This window comes from Myotis brandtii, unplaced genomic scaffold (genome assembly GCF_000412655.1).
Source record: "Myotis brandtii unplaced genomic scaffold, ASM41265v1 scaffold17, whole genome shotgun sequence".
Lineage (NCBI taxonomy): Eukaryota > Metazoa > Chordata > Mammalia > Chiroptera > Vespertilionidae > Myotis > Myotis brandtii.
This window is the reverse complement of record NW_005356259.1, coordinates 127211-141359: the sequence shown is the minus strand read 5'-3', so window position 1 is coordinate 141359 and position 14149 is coordinate 127211. Positions and strand designations below refer to the sequence as shown.

The following is a 14149-nucleotide window of genomic DNA, read 5'->3' as shown; positions in this document are numbered from 1 at the left end:
AAGGTGGAAGAGGGGGGATAAATGGGGATGGAAAGAGTCTTTACTTTGGCCGATGAGTGCATGATGCAGTATGCAGAGGATGTTCTTTTGAATTATGTATTTGAAATCTGTATGGTTTTGTTAACCAATGTCATCACAATAAAGTCAACTAAAAAGAATATGCTGTTTTGGTATACTGATTATTTTGAGCAGAAAGTACTTGAAAAACAGCAAATGCAGAGAGAGGCTTTCTGTGCATTCATCTCTCTACCTAAAGGCAGATCCTCCAAAAGGAACTCAATTGTCGTGTATCTTCCCAGGAGGAGTTTCACCAGGAAAGACTGACTCAGTTTCACAGGAGAGAAAACTAGAAGTAAACATCACACCCATACAAACTATTATATTTCCATCTATTTTTCTAAGAGTCCATTCATCCTTTCTAACAACAATATGCTCTCCCCTAAGTAGCCTATGTTCCACCCCCTCTTCTCTCCCTCTATTATAGCCCAGGCCAGGTGGCTCAGTTGGTTGGAGTGTTGTCCCGTACACCAAAACGGTTGTGGGGTTTCAGTTGGAGTGTGTACGGGAGGCAACTGATCAATGTTTCTCTCTCACATTGATGTTTCTCTTTCTCTCCCTTCCTCTCTCTTTAAAATCAATAAATATATACTCAGGTGAGGTTTTTTATTTTTTAAAAAAGTGGTATATAAACTCTTAAATCTCATTCCTTTATTGATATTCACTTTTTTCCCCTGTGATGCCTTCATACGTGTACTATTAAAAAATAATCCTGGCCCTAGCCCATTTGGGTCAGTGGATAGAGCGTCGGCCTGCGGATGGAAGGGTCCAGGGTTCGATTCTGATCAAGGGCACATGCCTGAGTCACAGGCTCAATCCCCACCTGGGGGAGTGCAGGAGGCAGCCAATCCATGATTCTCTCTCATCAATGATGTTTCTATCTCTCTCCCTCTCCCTTCCTCTCTGAAATCAATAAAAATATATTTAAAAAAAAAGAAAAAGAAAATTTCATTTTAAAAAGTTTAAGGAGCATTAAAAAAAATTGATTGATTTTAGAGAGTAAGGAAGAGGAGAGAGAGAGAAACATCAATTTGTTGTTCCACTTGTTTATTGATTTGTGTATGTACCCTGACTGGGGATCAAATCCACAACGTTGGTGTATCAGGATGACACTCTAGCCAACTAAGCTACCTGGCCAGGGCCACTTAAGTCAACAAGTTTCTGTTAACCTTTAGCACAGTAGGTTTGGTAGCCATGAGTAATTTAGGGTCACAGATTATTTGACCAACAGTATAAATTTAATCAGATGTTTGTCGATTTATTTTTATTTTGTCAATTCCTTTTGCCATTATTGCCTTAACTGAAGTCACAAGTTACCATTACCACTGCTTCCTCCTGCTGGAAAAAATGTAAAATATTTCCTAGTAATGCTGGCTCTTCCTTCTAATGTTGTTCTTAGGTGAAATCATCTCATAAGGATTATCTTTCGCACATTTCAGTAATTACCCTAAACTCTATTAGATATAGTACTGAATTTCATTTCTAGAAATAAAACAAGCAATAAACATCATAATAAAGCTTCTATAAAAACACCCTTGAGAGAAAAATTAGTCATCGAATTACCTACAAAGAGCTTTGATTATCTCTATAGGGCCAGTTTTCAAGAAACAAAGTTTAGAAAAAGAGGCTTCTAATTTATTTGCCAAGGCTACAAGAACAATTGAATGGAAAATAGTACCATATTAATATGCAAACAAAATGTGACCATCCTAATAAAGGTAGGAAGCCTCATGATATGACTGTTATCAACAAGGATCATTTCATACAAATTCCTTCAGTTCAATTTGTTATCAACCTACCTAAAAATTATTCCAGCACCAACTGGAACTACTAGGACACAGGTAAAACCAGATTACTTTATTTTCTGACATTTCAATTAGGAGCAGTCAGAGAGGCTAAAAGATATGGCTGACTACCCTATAAAGACAGGTGTGATGTCAGATTTGGCACATTCTCTAAAATTAGTTCATAAACGGCAGTTAAATATATACTAAAGCCTTGGTGTTTAGATTTCAGTGAGGACCCATATATACTAGTTAAATGTGTGCCTAACTTTAAAATATTAATGTATAGAATTAAGATTATGATTCCATTACATAGCTATTGCTTTAAATACATGCAAACAGCTGAAAGTATAACTATGGTAGAATAGCCATTTTTTAATAAATGCAACCTTTTTTCTGGTTTAAATTCACCAGAAAGTTTCAAAAGTTCACTAAAGTAAATAAAATTTTCAGTCAATTCAATATTAATTATTAGTCCAGTATTGTATAATTAGTAATTTTAAACAAAATCATGAAAGTTTATAGAAGGGATATCACTTACTAGCTGTTCTGATTTTACACCATATAACTGGATGGTCTTGGCCACGTTTTTTGACACAGCTAATGTGAGGTTTGCATCAACAGCAGCTACATTTAGTTCACTGGAGAAAACAAGAGCAGACTTTATTAGCAGCACTGTTCATGAGCAAAGTAAAGAACAACATATAAACCTAAAACCAACAAGCGATATAGTAATTCTTTTTATAGATTTCATTGATTGCAAGAATTGCATTGTTTCAATTTCCCTCCTAAATTCAGCATTAGAAAAAAAGTGCTTTGAGATGGCTTGGTTAATGACCAGTTTCTCATTAATGAAAGCATACCACTGTGGGTTTAGGCAGTGATTATGAGAGTAAATTGTGTACAGATTTTAAAAGTAGCACTCTTGTGAATACTGATAAGTGCAATTAGAGACACTGCATATCAGAGACATCTGCAAGGAAATGACAGCTCTTGAATAGAAATGATGACCTTGGAAGGACATGGGCTAAAAGTATAAATTACAGGAGATACATTAAGATACTCAGTTTCTAAAAATTATGCCAATTCATGCTATTTTGTGTGGTTCTGTAACTATATCAAAAGCATTGAAAGAATTAAATTTTGAATTATTAAAGTATGTTTATTTTCAACTTTAACATTGAATTAATTGGGACATCTGAGCTATCAACCAAAAAAAAAAAAGTGAAAATACCAGGAGCTAAAAATTGCATGAAAACCCATATAGAGGCAGAAACCAGGAGAAGTAATTATTGTATCTGAAATAGCAGAATAAATTTGGCACCAGATTCTCTATATAAAAAAAAATGAAGGACTTTGAAATAACACTAGTACATACTATGTGTGACAGAAATGCCTTTTCATACAATAGTGAGACATAATGTCTTTAATGTTCATTTTTAAACAATGGCATAAGTATGCTTCTGTAAGCTCCACATTATATTTGATTACAGCATTGTCAAGCTGCATAGAGGAAGGGGGAAGCTGCTCCTTTAATATTTCCATAAGCAGGTCAAAGAGACCAAGCTGAAGCCAGGACTGTTTTTGTCACTACCATGCTACACAGATAACAAATACATTGGGGTAAAAAAAACCTAGAGTCAGGACTTTGGAAAGTCATGGTAAGTGTGGAGAGATTTGGGATAAAAATGCTGGCAATGTAGATACTTTATAGGTATATTTGTACCTGGAGAGATGCTTATGTAAATTATACCTGTGGCTTTTTAGTCTTATTCTCACATACCTCAGAATTACTGTCATCAAATGTGTAGTCTAAAAGAATCTAGACATTTCTATACCATCATCCTATATTGGTTAACTATTATTTTACTCCTCAAAGTGTTCATCTACAAATGTAAAAACCTACTGTTATGACAATTTGTTAGCTATTATGGGAACTGAGATAGTTGCAGTTGCAAATTAATCTGGGTCAACTGTAAATTTCTGAAGGCAACATTATAATTACATTGTCTGCTAGCATTCAGGTGGCACCTCTGCTAGGCTACCTTCCCTTTTGGGAATTTTAAAAGCTGCCACATTCACTTAGAAAGCTTAAAATAGCAAACACAAGCAAGCTAGTGAGGATTATAATCCTGCCTATACCATGAAATACTTTGTGAATTTAAGAAAAGAAACTTAATCTCTATGGTTTAGCTTCTCAATTTATAAAATTATTCCTATACTTTCCTGTGTAATAGTAGAAATTTACTATAGCATAAAGAATTTGCATCATTGACAAGGTACAGAATAATTAGAATAGACTATTTTTTTACAGTATTTAAAAAATGGTTTCATTAATTGGAATCTGAAGTACTTTATGTGCACTCATTCACTACTTATATCAAAACTCGATATAACTGCAGGACTAATCTATGTATATAAAAGGCTAAGTGACTGTCCATCTGTCCATCCATCCAACTGGCCAGTACATATGACACGCACTGGCAATTTAAAAATAAACATTGACTTGCGATACATATAAAGCTATTGCTGGTGCCAATCGCACGCGTGTGTTTCGATCTGTCATTGTTGATAGTAAATTTGGTTGACACTTCTATTATAGAGAAAGGGTGAATAGTGATTAAAATATTTCTTCTAATTCATTTCATTTCAATGTGCACAAATCCGTGCACTGGGCCACTAGTTACTTAAATAATTTAAGATAAGTTAAAATATATTGCTTTCATACATGACTAATAAACATGGCAGGCATTTTAATAACATGCCATTATATTAAAAATACATACCTTGCTATAGTTTTAATAATACCTTCCAGTTCATCTGAAGAAGGAGGATTACGACCACCAGGGGGGAAAACCAAGTTGATAGGGTCAAAGAGTCGAGATAAGGACTTCGATAGATAAGCAGCCTCATAGGGCTGTATTGAGTCTTTTAAAGCCTTTTCTGGACTGTGGAAACAAAATGTATTAAAAATGAACTTAGGCTGCAAGTGCCTTTCTTAAAAAGCAAATCTAAATAAAATGTAACTCTACATGCAGAAAAAGAAAAAATTTTGTTTAAATATAAATAGAAATACATTTCATAATTAAACATTTATTAGGACTAAATATTTTAATTTATACATAAATCCTAGGTATAAATGTAATATAACATACACCAATACCTACTGAAGTAAGTCTGTCACTTGAAACTCAAAGACTAACACTGTAAAATCTTCTTAATTTCTAATGGGGCTATGCCTTTACTTAGCAAATCCTATCTTTACACAGTGTCATGTCTGCAGAGACCTGTTCCACTAGCTGTGATTTTCAACCTTTTTCTTCTCATGGCACACATGAACTAATTACTAAATTCTGCAGCACACCAATATATATTGTTTTTCCTATTCTGAAAAAAACAGAGGTATAACTTTTATTGATTTATAAAAAAGAATAATAATAATAATAATAATAATAATAATAATAATTACCTGCACTTTTTGTTCCAAAGTGACTTTAAAAAATATCAGATGCCTATCTATAATAATAAAAGTGTAATATGCTAATTAGACCGGACAGCCAAATGACCTTCCAGTCATCATTTCGGACGTCCTTCTGGACAAAGCCGCAGCGGCGGGGGCTGAAGCAGAGGCAGTTGGAGGCGATCAGGCAGGCAGGCGAGTGGTTAGGGGCGATCAGGCAGGCAGGCAAGTGGTTAGGGGAGATCAGGCAGGCAGGCATGCCAGCAGTTAAGAGCCAGCGATCCCAGATTGCGAGAGGGTGCAGGCTGGGCTGAGGGACCCCCACCCACTCCTGTGCATGAATTTCGTGCACTGGGCCTCTAGTACTTATATATAAGGATTTATGGTACCAAGAACTAACCAATCAGATGCAAACTTATTATGCAACATGACCAATAAGATGCAACTCTATTATATGACTTATATATTTATGGTTCAAGACAGGGCATTGTCACCGGACAGTTATTTTGTGTGAGCTGTTGTCACTTTTTTATTTGACAATCTAAGGAAAAAGAGGTAAGTGTCCCTGACTAAATAGTCAGGTACTGCATGTTTTAAAAATTCTTGCATGGGGGGGATAAGGACACATTTGTAATACCTTAACTAATAAAGAATTAAAAAAAAAAATTCTTGCAGTTGCCCTGGCTGGGTACTCAGTGGTTAGTGTGGTTCGATATGTCAAAGTTGCAGGTTTGATCCCAGGTTAGGAAACATACAGGAATCAACCAATGAATGCATAAATAAGTGGAACAACAAGTTAATCTCAATCTCTCTCTCTCTCTCTCTCTCTCTCTCTCTCTCTAAAATCATAAGTAAAATTTAAAAAAAGAAAAGACTCTAGAGGTTTCCTTAAAAAAATGAAAAATTAAAAAATCTTGCGGTACACTGGTTGAAAATTGCTGCACTCGCTCAATCCTTTTCACCCATAGCTGGCACCTCCCATAAAGCTCACTGACTGGCAGAGAAGTATACATACAGGTCTAGGTTTTTATCTGCCTTCCCATGCCCAAACTGTTACTAATAAGAATGAGGAGAAAATAAAAAGTATTTGTTAATGTCCTACAATCACATAAATACTCCCCACTGGAGTTCTAAGCTAATTTGTTTTACAATATTCTTCACAAATGAAAATGTAACCTATTAAACACTTCTTTTCCTCTGTACTCTTCCTATGCCTTCAATTATTTGTGTTGATTTTCATTTAGCAGTCCAATTATTGAGTCTTAGAGTTTTCCTCTGACAATTATTATCAAATGTTTATAACCATTATTTCTGTCTGCTTTCTTACTCCTATAATTAATTCCTTAACTTCTCACATCATCCCTGTTTATGACCCTTTTACCAGCCCTACCATTCTCTTTTGCCCTGCCACTGTCTTTTTCTTTTTCTTAAATAAATCCCCCTTCATCCTAAATATTAACCTTGAAAACAAATGACCTGCTCCTTCATGTATACAAAGCCTGGCTTTCTCCTTTCCCACTCTTTCTGAACAACTGATAAGACCTAGATGTCAGAATGCTCTTGGCTCTGTGTCATAATTCCATGGTTATCACTTGATACTTTCTCATTCAGTAAGTATTTCACTCGACACATATTTACTGGGAATACCGTGTACCAGGCCCTTTTTAAGTGCTGGGAAGATACAGATTTAAAATGCTTAACACTCTAGTAAGGAAATATGCAGGCTGCCCTGACCAGTGTTGCTTACTGGTTGGAGTTGCCCCCGACACCAAAGGGTCGCAGGTTCGATTACTGGTCAAGGGCACATGCCTGTGTTGCAGTTCACTCCCTAACACCTGGTCGGGGTGCGTGCAGGAGGCAACCAGTCGATGTGTCTCTTTCACATTGATGTTTCTCTCTCTGTCCTCTCCCTTTCACTCTTTCTGAAAAGTAATGGGAGAAAATATCCTCAGGTAAGGATGAAAAAAAAGAAATATGCAGGTAAAGTATAACAGATGAAGACAGAAAGACCACAATGGGAAAAGTGAAGAACTAGTGCCTAAATCTGTTAGAAGTAATCCTATACTGAAGTCTATGACATCTCTTTAAATGTCTTCTGTTTTTCCTTCTGTCATTTATTAACCTTAAGAAATGTCTTCCCCAACACAATGCAATATACAACATACAAGATGAAGTACTTTATTGTAGAATTGTACACCCGAAGCCTCTAATTCTATAAACCAATGTCAGCCCAATTTAAAAAAAAAAAAAAAAGCATCTTCCCTCTTCCACAGAAATGTTAGCCCTAACACTCTTCCTGCTCTCCAATGCTCTAAGGATCCTTGGAGGCTACAATGTCAAACAGGTAACTTTTTTCACTTATTTCTGTTCTGTGCCAGGAATCTATCTACCTTTATTTTACCTCTACTATGGAGCTTCCTTATGTCTGAGCCAACATTTTGATCTGCTGCAACTCTAAGATCTCTAAGCTTGAGAACTTTTCCACACTCCTACTCTCCTCTATTTCCCTCCCTCCTACAAATACTATTAAGTCTTCACAATTTGTCAGGGACTTCCTAAATGTAGGAAATGTAGCTGTGAAGTCAGTTCAAAAATTCTGTCCTCAAAGTTTACATGCTAATGAAAGTGATACTAAATAAATAAATAAATAAAATTTAAATGAGTTAAGTATGGAATAGACCTGTCTATTGTGGTCTTTCTGAATTAATCCTACTTGGAGTTTACAGAGCTTCCTAGATAATATAAATGTTATATTATTTTATATATAATAAAGAGATAATATGCAAATTGACCATCACACCCTAAGATGGCTGCCAACATGTGGTTACAAGATGGCCGGCAGGGGAGGGCAGTTGGGGGCAATTGGGCCTGCAGGGGAGGGAGGGCAGTTGGGAGGGACCAGGCCTGCTCCAGGCCTGGGGGGGTGGTCAGTTGGGGGGAACCAGGCTAATAAGGGAGAGCAGTTAGAGGCAACCAGGCCTGCAGGGGAGGGCAATTAGGGGCAACCAAGCCAGCAGGGGAGGGCAGTTGGGGGCGATCAGGCCAGCAGGGGAGGGAAGTTGGGGAAATCGGGCCAGCAGGGGAGCAGTTAGGTGTCGGTCAGACTGGCAGGGGAGTGGTTAGGGGCAATCAGGAAGGTAGGCAGGTGAGCAGTTGGGAGCCAGTAGTCCCGAATTGTGAGAGGGATGTTCGACTGCCCGATTAGGACCAATCCCTGTTGGATCGGGCCCAAACCAGCAGTCGGACATCCCCCGAGGAGTTCCAGATTAGAGAGGGTGCAGGCTGGGCTGAGGGACACCTCCTCCTCCAGTGCATGAATTTCGTGCACTGGGCCTCTAGCTTTTCAATAAAATCTGTAACTGCGCAGAAACTCCATTTCTTTAACATGACACTTTCTCCTTTCTATCCATCCACTCCCTTAATCATTAAGCCCTTAAGACATCAGATTCTGGACAGCATTAAACTGTCTTAAGAAAAAGTCTCAAGTAACACCTTACTCTAGTGAAGCAGGGAAGCATCCTGAGGTCCTCTTAGCCTACATTTCCTGGCACGAACCACTATTTCAAAAGCCAGGGGAAGGTTTATTAAGACTCCAGTATTTTCATGGTACCACAATAAGGTAGAGTTGCCACTCCTTGAGTGGTGCTTGGGCACACTTCTTTTTTTTTTTTTTAATAATATATTTTATTGATTTTTTACAGAGAGGAAGGGAGAGGGATAGAGAGTTAGAAACATCGATGCGAGAGAAACATCGATCAGCTGCCTCCTGCACATTCCCTACTGGGTATGTGCCCGCAACCAAGGTACATGCCCTTGACCGGAATAGAACCTGGGACCCTTGAGTCCGCAGGCTGATGCTCTGTCCACTGAGCCAAACAGGTTAGGGCTGGGCACACTTCTTGATCTCATTTGCCTGAAACTGGCCTCAGCTATGGGAAGCTGTTAGCAGGATGAGCCCTGCAATTGGGAGGTGGGGGCTGTAGATGAAAAAAAGAACTTCTATGGAAAGTAATCTCACAGAGTACTCTGATCATTAATTCCTAATTAGGCTGGTCATGGTGAGTATTCATGCCTTAGGCCTATAACTTCTTTGGGGAAACATTTTAAACCAGCCCTGTCCATTTTTCTAGGTTAACACATTTCTGAAATACCAGAAGTAGCACCCCTCAAAAGGAGGTATCAACCCTCAAGAGAGCACATAATCTCATTAACTATCCTGTAATCTAATGCCCACCCTACTTTCTCCAATCCTCCTTACATCCCCTCCTTAATTTCAAATGCATAAAAGAAACTGTCAATCTGTTATTCTCTAGAGCATTTGAGATCTTGTTTCCTGGCATATGTTATCAATTATCAATTTGGCTCAAATAAACTCTTATAAAAATTCTCCAAAGATCTGGAAGTTTATCAAGTTGACAGGGCAAAGGGAGCCTTTTGTTCTTTGTTGCTGCAGTCTCAAGTAGAGTGTGTGCCTTGCTGAGATGGGAAACAGTTTTGGCTCAAATATCACAGGCTCTTCAATAAATTCTTTCTTACTGAATTTTCATAGATTTCGAGTAAATGATTTGTCATTTGCTGTTTGCTTTTAGGACCATTTCCAGAGGTTTTACATTGTTATTTTTAGTCCTAACCAGTTTCACTGGAGAGTGGGTCAGTGGAGTACTAACCACTCAGAAGTCGATCTTCTCCTATTGTGTCATTAATCAATTCTAATGATGCTTCTGTATCTACCATTCCACATCTAGGCCTCCAAAACCTTTATTTTGCTATGTTAAGAAATCAATTATCAGTCCTCATCTTCAACTTTTCTGTAGTATATGACACAGTTAACTGATCTTCCTTAAAGTTAAATGAAATTCATTCTTTGGGGTCCCACACTACTGTGAGTTTTTCTCCTCTATAATCATTTTCTTGCTTAGCCGCCATCCCTCTGGCCAATCTATGAATTTTGGAGAACCTGTTTTGGGCCAGAGTTCTCGTTTACCTTTATATATATCTTCCCTATGCAATCTCCTCCAATTCCATGATTTTTAAAAATGGTTATAATGATGACTCCCAAATATGTATTTCTAGCCTTGATTCACATTCAACTACCTTTTCAACAACTCTATTTGCATCTTCAATTCAACAGTTTCAAAAGTAAATTCAGCACTATTCCATGAAAGAAACGTCTTCCCTTCTTAACAGTCTTCTCCCAAACTTGTTCAAGTATATCCCTGGTTCTTTTCCTCTCAAATCTAATTTATTGGCTTGCCCTCTAAACTGTATTTTTTTTGTTATTGTTGTTAATCCTCATCCGAAGATTTTCTTTCAACTGATTTTTAGAGTGGGAGGGAGGGAAAGTGGAAGGAGAGAGAGAAACATCGATGTGAGAGGGTCACATCAATTGGTTGCCTGCACGCACCCCAACTGGAACTGGAAATCAAACCTGTAACCCAGTTATGTGTCTCTGACCAAGATATAATTCAACCATAGTATTTTTTTTAAGTGAAAAAAACAAACATTTAAAATCACCCGTGAAAAATCCAACATTTTTCTTACAAGGTAGGTGATAACAATCTGTTATCTGAGTCAGCCTCCTCACTATAAATATGATTCTAGTGTTTAAAGGTGTGCAAATCAATTGATTTGGTACGCAAATAAAAATTTTAAAATAATACTCTTTTTCAACATAGGAGGAAAAGGTGGCTGCTCTAAACTCGAGATGTATGTTGTTTTCCAATGTGGCTCCTAAACAGGAGTGATCTAAGAGATTTTCAGGTTTAATTTTGCATATGTTCAATTTTTCCCTACCAGGGAACCTATTCCAGCATAAGATTAAGACAAAATCTTAACATGCCAACAAACAGGTTTGATTAAACAAACATACTCATAATCTGGCTTTTTTGGTATGAATATGTCTTGTGTATCATCTTCCATGTGTTGTAAGTCAACATAGAGGTCTGTGGTTCCACTTGCATTAAATTTTCCTTGAATATTTTGGCTGTATTGTTGAAGACGCTTCCATAAGTCATTATAAAGACGCAATAATTTAGGGTATTCTCCTTCAAATGCCTGTTTCAAAAACATAGAAGCTGCCAAGCAAAACAATAAATGCATTAGATAAATGACAAAACAAAATGTAGCTAGAAGTTTCTTTTGTATATGAAGATGATGGGACAAACAGCTTACAATACAGGTCAAACCAAAGGTGTATTCCAAAGAGGCCATTTAAATAATTCTGGTATAGTTTTATTAACCAATGTAACCTCAATAAATGCAATTTAAAATAAATAAAATAATGCGACCCTGGCCAACTTGGCTCAGGGTTTAGAGCATCAGCCTGCAGACCAAAGGGTTGTGGGTTCAATTCTCAGTCAAGAGCACATACTTTGTTTGCAGGCTTGATCCCGGGCACAGGTCACGGCCCATGCGGGAGACAAACAATTGGTGTGTCTCTCTCATATCAATGTTTTTCTCTCCACACCGCCCCCCACCCCCTTCCACTCTCTAAAAATCAATAGAAAAATATTATTGGGTGAGGATTTTTTTTTAAATTCAGCAAATCTAGTCCATGAATATATAAAAAGAATAATATATTATGACCAAGAGGGATTTATCCTAAGAACTCTAATATCAATCAGTGTGACTCTGTAACAGGGAATAAAAGTTTATACAACTCTGACAAACCATGAAATGGAATTAGAATAAAACGTACTAACAAACAGATAAAAGGAACTGACCTATACTGACAGTTTCCTTATAAGCATACTAGAGGCCTGGTGCATGAAATTTGTGCAGTCGGGGGGGGGGGGGAGGATGGGGGGACAGTCCTTCAGCCCAGCCTGCGCCCTCTCGCAGTCCAGGAGCCCTTGGAGGATGTCTGACTGACAGCTTAGGCCTGCTCCCTGCAGCCTACCGGTCGTTATGCTGTTCGGTCAATTTGCATATTAGCCTTTTATTATATGCTAGAGGCCTGGAGCGTGAAATTCATGCACAGAGGGAAGGGGATGTCCCTCAGTCGGCCTGCACCCTCTCCAATCTGGGACCCCTCGGAGGATGTGCGAAGGCCGGTTTAGGCCAGCCCGATCGACCCCAATGGCCCTCCCCTGCCAGCCCGATCGCCCCCAACTGCCCTCTCCTGCCAGCCCGATCGCCCCCAACTGCCCTCTCCTGCCAGCCCGATCGCCCCCAACTGCCCTCCCCTGCCGGCCATATTGTGGCAGCCATCTTGTGATAACATGGAGGTGGCCATCTTGTGATGACGTGGGGCGGCCATCTTGTGACATCGCGCAATGCCACCTAGGCTTTTATTATATAGGAAGATTGCAGGCACCAGCAGTTCCAGTTTCTGCTTGTATAAGAAATGGCCTTAACCATGTCTTCAGTTGACAGAGGTTACCCAACTGCAGGAATTTGGCTAGAACTCACCAGTTCAAGCACACTGACACTAAAGATCCGTATCTGGACCAGCAAGGATACTGCCTGCCTGTCCACAGCCCCTCCTCCTGATCTCTTTGTTCTGCGTTTCCTCCCCCTCGCTATAAAAATCCCTGCTTGCACTGAGATGCTAAGATGGGCTTTGGACAAGAGTCTCCCATCTTCTCAAGATGCTAGCACTCCAATAAACCCCTTTCCTTTTTCACTAGCATCTGTCTCACGAGTTTGGTTTTCGTAGTGGCAGGCAGTCAAACCTTGGTTCTGGTTACAATTCATCATATTAACAAACTAAGATGAAAAGCATGTGATCATAATAAATAAATGCAGAAAAAGCATCAGGTTGGTGAATAAATATTATTATCTGGAAATTATGACAGAAAACTAACAGACACAAAGCTTAGAAATCATCTTGGAAATAACTATCACCCAAAGATAATTAAAGCAGCAGATTTCATATACGGAATATTTTGAATCTTCATTGTGATAGGTTCAGGCTCCTCATCTTTTGAATAAAGTACATTCATTTTTTGTCAAATCCCTGGATTATATTTTATTATATCCAGATCTTCTTTTTCTAAACATGAACATTTATAATCAGAAAGAACATGTTCCTAGCTAGAAAAATTTCCCTTGAGATATTTTCTTCCAAAATACTACTTACTTAGACAATCTGTTACATTGTATAGACTCTTCACTCTACAGATGGTTGAATTTTCTTAATATTTTGTGTCTATAATTTTAAGTACTATAGTACACATCAGGGACTGTATGTGCTTTATAAATGGCAGCTGCTTTACAAACAACTTAACTTTGGAGTTCTCACAAAGGTAGTTACTAAAATAATAATGCTATTAGTAGTAACAGACCACTCAGAATGTGAAATATCAGAGATTTTTGCTTAAAAATATTATACTTCTTCTCAGTAGTTTCTTTGACTACACAAGCCAGATAGGTCCCATAAGATAAGAACTGAAAAGCATGACTGGATTTGGTAATTAAGAGGTAGGTCACTGCTTACTTTAATGAGGACAATTTCAATAGAATGGTGGAAGATAACTATAGTGCACCTACTTGAGAGATTAACAGTATGGAAATGAAGATGAAGTTTGGATAAAAAGAGGAGAGATTAAATAGTAACTAAAGAGAAAATCTCTAGTTTTGTTTTTAGTTTTATTAAGGCAATTTGAATAGGTTTCTAACTCAGGGGAAAAATTTTTTTAAAAAGGAGAAATGCAAGCCTGGCCAGCATGGCTCAGTGGTTGAGTGTCGACCTATGAAACAGGAGGTCACGATTTGATTCCCAGTCAGGGCACATGCCCGGGTTGTGGGCTCGATCCCCAGTGTGGGGCATGCAGGAGGCAGCCAATCAATGATTCTCTCTCATCAATGATGTTTCTCTCTCTCCCTCTCTCTTCCTCTCTGAAATAAA

At 38.2% G+C, this 14149-nt stretch overlaps 1 protein-coding gene across 1 annotated transcript in view; it reads right to left on the bottom strand.

The window, feature by feature from the left end:
- The window catches only part of COG5 (component of oligomeric golgi complex 5), a gene marked incomplete at its 5' end in the record, with an annotated part of 187590 nt that overhangs the window by 47984 nt on the left and 125457 nt on the right, over window positions 1-14149 (bottom strand). The window contains 3 exons of the mRNA XM_005862867.2: window positions 2383-2482; window positions 4628-4789; window positions 11171-11375. Of these exons, the coding sequence (XP_005862929.2) occupies window positions 2383-2482; window positions 4628-4789; window positions 11171-11375 (467 nt within the window). The remainder of the gene's footprint in view (window positions 1-2382; window positions 2483-4627; window positions 4790-11170; window positions 11376-14149) is intronic.